This window comes from Carassius auratus, unplaced genomic scaffold (assembly GCF_003368295.1).
Source record: "Carassius auratus strain Wakin unplaced genomic scaffold, ASM336829v1 scaf_tig00041812, whole genome shotgun sequence".
NCBI classification, from domain to species: domain Eukaryota; kingdom Metazoa; phylum Chordata; class Actinopteri; order Cypriniformes; family Cyprinidae; genus Carassius; species Carassius auratus.
The window spans coordinates 23422-30487 of record NW_020526680.1 but is presented as its reverse complement, the minus strand read 5'-3'; the positions used below and the strand labels follow the sequence as shown (position 1 = coordinate 30487).

The 7066-nt window shown below is 38.6% G+C and overlaps 1 protein-coding gene across 1 annotated transcript; it reads left to right on the top strand.

Moving 5' to 3' along the window:
• The first annotated feature begins 3306 nt into the window (after positions 1-3306).
• LOC113085543 (zinc finger BED domain-containing protein 1-like) lies at positions 3307-6623 on the top strand. Its single transcript, XM_026255185.1, has 3 exons — positions 3307-3574; positions 4541-5896; positions 6011-6623. Exons 1-3 carry the CDS (start codon positions 3353-3355, stop codon positions 6293-6295), a joined length of 1863 nt encoding a protein of 620 aa, XP_026110970.1. The 5' UTR covers positions 3307-3352; the 3' UTR covers positions 6296-6623.
• Positions 6624-7066: the final 443 nt, after the last annotated feature.

The window sequence follows — 7066 nt, the reverse complement described above, 5'->3', positions numbered from 1 at the left end:
CACTAACAGTTTAGCTCCGTTCAGCAAACAGTGACTGAGATAGCGTTTGAGACACTGGAACACGCAGTAAACTCAAATCAGCTATAAAACAAGGCATTACAAAAATGAGGAACACGCTCAATTTCTACCTTATTGTATGATCTCAGATGTTTACTTTCAAGTTCACTTACTGCTGTAACATTGAAGAGACGGACTTGAGTTGCAGTCTGCTCTAGCTGTTTCATTCGAGGGGGCGCGCACTGCTTATGTCACGGGTCAAACACACACACATACTCACGTCTCGCAAGCTTCTCAGCTTTCATCAGCTGTGAGTGTACTTAACGTTCTCTCAATGAAAGGAAGTGACAGTCAACGTATTTACAAAGGATGTTTCATCTTTGTTGTACATTACTTGGGAAGTTAAGCACTCACAGCCCTCACAGTTAACACCTGAGCAAGCTGCTCCAACAGTTAGGTGACGTGGGGAGGGGCAGATTCAGCGTAGTAAGTAGACTGAGTAGGAGCTGAGTAATTTTCTCTTAATGTCTTCTTTCTTTTCCTACACTCTTTCATCCAGTGTCCAGTTTTACCACAAAAATGACAACTGCCCTCCTTCTTAGGACTTCTACGTTTCGGTCGGTTCTCTGTTTTGACCTGAAATGATGCTGCTGCAATCTGTACTCTGGCTTTGACATCAGAGTTTCTTTCCCAAGTAGCTAAACTTTCTAGAGAATCTACAGGCACATCAGTTACTGACTGGATGGCTACATCTTTTTGAAAGAAAGTTTGTAAATCAGGATAAATGCTATCAGTCTGACTAACTTCTCCCACATCAGTTTCTGCTGCAGCTTTGTTGCGATTCATTTTCTTAGTCAAGGAGGATACTCTAGCTCTGAGCTCTTTGTTCTGTTCCCCCTTCTGAGGTACGCTGAGAATGTTGCGTAGCTAGTGCTAAACCAAATTCTCTGTGGCAGCAGATAATTCCTTTCGCATTGTTTTTGCGAATACATGATCCTAGTACTTTTTTACATTCTTCAATTGACCATACTTTTTCTGGATCAATACCAAATTTCTTTATCAAATCCAATCTGACTGACTCTGTCACTAATGAGTTAATTTGCTGTCCTAACAATGATTTGAACTCACTGTCTGTCCATGAAGGAGTAGCTAGTCCACCTTTCTTATTTGTTGGAATCAGATTAGGATTTCTTCTCAACATTTTGTAACGTCTTTCTGACACAAAAGGACACTTCTAACACAAACTATTAGCACTTAATGCTAAACTTCCCTGTCAGACACAGAGGGTAGCAAGATATTAGCATGTGATGCTAATCTTCCCTGCCTAACAGAGGATTATTTTCATCTCTAAAATATCCTTTTTAGAGGGTAACTTAACACAAACTTCTAGCACTTTACGCTAAACTTCCCTGCCGAGACACAGAGGGTAGCAAACTATTAGCATGTGATGCTAATCTTCCCTGCCTAAACAGAGGATTATTTTCATCTCTAAAATGTCTTTTTTAGAGGGTAACTTAACACAAACTTTTAGCACTTTACGCTAAACTTCCCTGCCAGACACAAACGCTAAACTTCCCTGCCGAGACATAGAGGGTAGCAAACTATTAGCATGTGATGCTAATCTTCCCTGCCTAAACAGAGGATTATTTTCATCTCTAAAATGTAATTTTTAGAGGGTCACTTAGTTAACCAAACCCTACAGCTGTCTGTTAACTCTTCTCTGACGGCGCAGAGGCTAACAAATTTGTTCTGGTTTTAAACGTTCTTTTGGATAGAGGTACACTCACCAACCATTGGTTGTACAAAAGATTCAGTGTGGAATGAAGTCTGATCTTTGTTGAGGTTGCAGTTTCAATCTGGATTCAGGTGAGAAGCTCTATCCGGGTCACGGCACCAAAAACTGTTGGAAACTCAGAAACGAAGACCAGGAGACTCTTGGGTAATCTTCAACAGGATTCTTTATTGAGAACGCTCTGCGTGGCGCTGCAGTCATCAACAGTCTAATTTGTCTTTAAGACATTGTAGATTATATACATTCAAGTGGGAGGGATCCATACAGTAGAGGTGGAGACCATTTTAACAAAGCATGCAAATGCAATCAGGAAAGTACCAGACACTGGCATCTTCCCAGCCTTGATCTTATCAGCATAACAGTGTCATTTAAATACAGAGGTGCCAGACAGTATCACTGATACATTCACATTATCATAGAGACAAAAGGCACAGCTGTGCCTTGAGCTTCAAGGAAGAACACAAAGACAAAAGGTTAATGTCTCAGACACTTGATTTTCCTGATTTGAGCTTCTTGGATGTCAGCTTTATTACCCCAAAAAGTCTACTATTATATTGGAACCTAGATTTAACATTTTCTAAATTTGTAATCCCACAGTAGGTCAAATGTAGAAGTATAAATCACCCTTTAGGCTCCATGTTTGCAGCATTCATGCGTGCTCTGTTGTAAAAAGGCACTTGTTTGTTCTCATTCTTGGTGCAAGTATCACAGCTTCTCATTGGAAACAGAAACTAGATCTGTAGAAAACTATGAACCTATGGATTTCCACTTTCTTAATTAATACACAAGAGCACCATGTGTTACTTCTGTCAGTTCAGAGGATATAGTTGTTGAAAGTTTGGCCTATACTGTATGTGGTAGGGTTGCACGGTTTACCGGTGCTATGGTGGTATCGCGATACTAAGGGTCCAAAATACTGGCGGTGCCACTGTATTTTTTAAACGGTAGTATCGTCATTATACGGTTCTACCGTGAGTACTGTTGTATGTGGCTTGTGGGGCAGTTGCTTAAACGTTCAAACACTTGTGTTGCAAAAAAAACAATATCTTTTGTCTTCCTGTATGTGGCGAGTGGGGCGGGGCCGAGAGGCGTGGGAACGAGGAGTGAGGCCAGGTGTAGTGATTGGAGATGAGCTACACCTGCGCCCCACCGCCAGTATCGAGTCCCACGTAAGAGATGGAAGGATATAAAACTGGAGCGACTATAGTGAAGGACGAGAGAGGACCAGGCCTGGGACATTATTTTATGTGTTTGCTTGTTATTTATGCGCACCAGTCGGCCGTGAGGGGCTGGTGCGCCGTTTTGTATTTATTTTTGAATATTAAAATGTTTTGATTGTGCGCCGGTTCCCGCCTCCTTCTTCCCGATGAGTATGGAGATTTTAATATTATTACACTGTCGTCTTTCTGCGGTGCCCTTTAAGCGCGCAAAAAACCTGTAGGGAATTCGCGCCTTATATACCATATATGGTTTTGTTTTTTGTTTTTTTTGTTTTTTTCTTGACAAGCATCTGAATCAGTTCATTTCATTTTCATTTGCAATGGTGTGTTCCTGTGAATTACAATGAATACGTCTGACCGCGACAATCTCCTACAAAAGAGCAATTCACGTAGTGAAGTATGGAATTACTTCGGATTTTTACCTGATGAGACTGGAAAACCTATTGATGACGGAAAACCAGTCTGCCGTGAATGCCTTACGAGAATTCAAGCTAAAGGGGGAAACACCAGCAACCTCATCAAGCACCTTTGGACACATCCAACATCTTATGCAGAGTACACAAAGGTTAGTGAATCTTATTTACCTTAAATAATTTGTCTTCATTTTTGACAATGTCCTGTTTAACATTTCAGTAAGGTGATGCATATTATTCACGCTATCTAACGTTAATGTTAGAGAGAGGGAATTAAAAGATTTTTAAAATTAGCAGCTTAAGCTGTATTTTAAAATAATAACTTTATGTATAGTATGTATATATTTTTGTTGCTCTTTTGTCCAACTTCTGGATGAATGGTTTTCATTTTTTGCAACAATCTTTGCGACGAAGAATGTTGTTATATTCATTAACATGACGACATTTGCAGTCTGTTCTTGTCAGCCCTTTATTCATTTATAATGTTAAAATCTGCTTGTTTCATTCCTAAATATATCTGTGTTTTAAACAAGTTGTTAAAGGAGACATTCACAAAGTTTCGTGTGAGTAATCACTTGCTTCATTCCTGAAGTGCCCAGACGTTTCTTTGAATGGCTCTGTCAATAAATCATTAAGAACGACTGCCACCTACTGGATTTTTTAGTTTCCCATTTAAAGGTAGTCCATAAAATAATTTTTTCAACATTTCATATATTTGTATTTGACATTTTTTTTATTTACAACTTCATATATCAAATAACTAATCATTATTTTAGCAGTTTTAATTGCAGTGTCACTGCAAGTGCAGTTTCTGTGCCAATTTTGCTGTTCTAAAATGTATTTTACTCACACTGTTTTTATTTGATTAAATAAAAAATAAAAAAATCACACCAGTTTTCATTTTATTAAATGTACAGTACTAACATACAACAAATGTTAAAACAATTTTCTGTATTCTATTTTTTAAAAATAAAAAAAATGAAATGGGCTATTGAATATATAATTTATTTTTTAATTTCAAATTTTTTTAAATGTTTATGTACTTTTTTACAAACAAACAGAATCCAAGTACTGTAATTTATTTCATATTGTTTCTTACTGTTTTTTTTTTTTTTCAGAATCAGAACCATGCTGCCCTAACTGGTGCCCAAAGCCACACAGGTAACCCTGCCACCAGCAAGTCGCAGCCCACCATCGACAGCCTCTTTGAGAAATCCAAGAAGTATGAAGCAACATCCAAAGAAGCAGCTGTTCTAAACAGAGCTGTGGCCGAATTCATTTGTCTTGACCAAATACCAATATATACAGTGGACAGGTTTGGATTCAAGCAACTAGTCAAGAAGCTCAACAGCAAATATGAACTGCCCAGCAGGAACTTTTTCATGAATAATGAAATACCAAAATTGTACACAGAAACTAGAGGGACAATAAAAGCAGAACTTGAAGGATCTGGATTTTATTCATGTACTACAGACCTCTGGACCAGCAGAACAATGCAGTCCTACATGGCTGTAACTGCTCAGTTCATAACAATGCATTGGCAAATGCAGTCATGGTGCCTGGGCTGTGCAGAACTTAATAGTGACCACACAGCAGAGAGCATAAGCGAGGCCTTCTCTGAGATGTTGGAAGAGCAATGGGGGCTCAATTTACATGATTTACATGATTGTAACTGGATTCCATGCTTTGGGCATAATCTTGACTTGGCAGTTCACAAGGGCCTCAATGTTGATCATGTAGGCAGTACCTTGTCTCGGCTTAGAAGAACTGTATCTGCTTTTTCGCGATCCGCCAAGCTGACAAGACAGTTAAAGTCAAAGCAGGCTGACCTTGGTGTACCACAACACAAACTGATACATGACGAACCTACCCGTTGGGGGTCCGCATGTGACATGGTGGAACGCTTTTTAGAACAGCAGCAAGCTGTTTGTGCTGTGTTAGCTGATAACAGAAACAAGTGGCACCTCATGCCTAAAGACCTGGATGTTACTACAATGGAAGCACTGAAAAATGTGCTTGGACATCTAAGGGATTTTACTGATGCACTAAGTGGAGAGCAGCATCCCACAATTTCCTCAGTCCTGCCACTGCTCTGGAAAACTGAATCAATTTTGATAGCGTCTGCCTCTGACAGCCAACTAAGTTCTCGTATCAAGGATTGCATAAGGTCTGATCTGCAAAACAGATACAATCAGAAAGAGATACAGACAACGTTGAACTGTTGTACATTTTTAGATCCGAGATTCAAAGACACCTTTGTATCTAATGTACAAGAGGTGGAAGCACGGTTTCAGCAGCAGGTTGAGAAAAGCTTAATGCATGCAATCCCATCAGTGAAGATCCCAAATCAGCCTAATTTCGGGTGTCCAAAATCAGGGCTAAGTGGACTTTTGGCAGGTATTATGAATGAGAAACGAGGAGCAACGCCATGCACAACTGAGGATGATGTTACTGTCTCTGCAGCAGAACCACAGGTAAGATTACAGTGTATTCCATTTTGTATTTTTATATTAAATTAATTACAGCACTGTAGCTAATAATGAGAACAGACTTGACTTAATTAAATGTTTATGTATTTGCATTCACAGCAAAAGCTAAGGAGGGAGTTGGAAATATACAACAAAATCCCAGAGACAGATGCGAGAGATGACCCACTCAAATGGTGGAGGCAAAATGAGGGCAGCTTTCCAGTCCTATCGATCTTCGCAAAAAGATACCTGTGCATATCTGCCACAAGTTGTGCATCAGAACGCATTTTTAGTTTATCAGGCAACATATGTACACCTCCTCGTTCAAGGCTGACCTCACATCATTTGGATATGCTGGTGTTTCTTGGCAAGAACTTACAACAGGTCAAGAAATTGGGCACATAAACAGTAAAGGCAACAGCATTAATTTACTCTGAAACAGTAGAATGTTCTAATGTTCTCTAATTAACTTTTCAGATGAATATATGAATTATTCTTATTTTTCTTCTTCAATTTCATTCTTCCCTGAAATCCAAGTTTTATGAGTTTCCTTATCCAAATTAAATTCTTAATGTGTTGTTTATACTTAGTACACTGAGAAGAGTTTAATTTTGCATGACTTCATTACTGTAAAGGTGGAGTAAATTTTTTTAGTTGCTTCATGACTGTTCTTGAGTTTTTCATAGAGCCACTTATTCATTTTCATTAAAAAAAATATTCTGAGGACAATTTGGTCTGTTTTCATTTATATCTTAGTATTTCTGACATTTTACTTCATTTTGTAGATTTGAATTTTAAATTAATACAATATGGCATGGAATCGCGATACTACTTGGTATCGTGATACTTCAGCTGGTATAGTATCGTAACATTTTTTTATGGTATCGTGACAACCCTAGTATGTGGAGTTACAATAAAGATCATGGGGTCACCAGATTCGATGTGTGGAATGGATAGGGGACAATCCCCCATCAATGACTTTAATAAAGAAAGACTGTGGACGATGGACTCTTGAAAAGTGATGATAATAAAGATATCACACAGATTAGATGTAGCCTATGTAGCTTAGACCCTAATTGTTGCTGAAACATGCAGTCGTTGAATAGTATGTATTATTAAATGTAAGTGATGTAGATGGAAGTTATATTGTTTCTGTTCATTAAATGCCATGGCAGC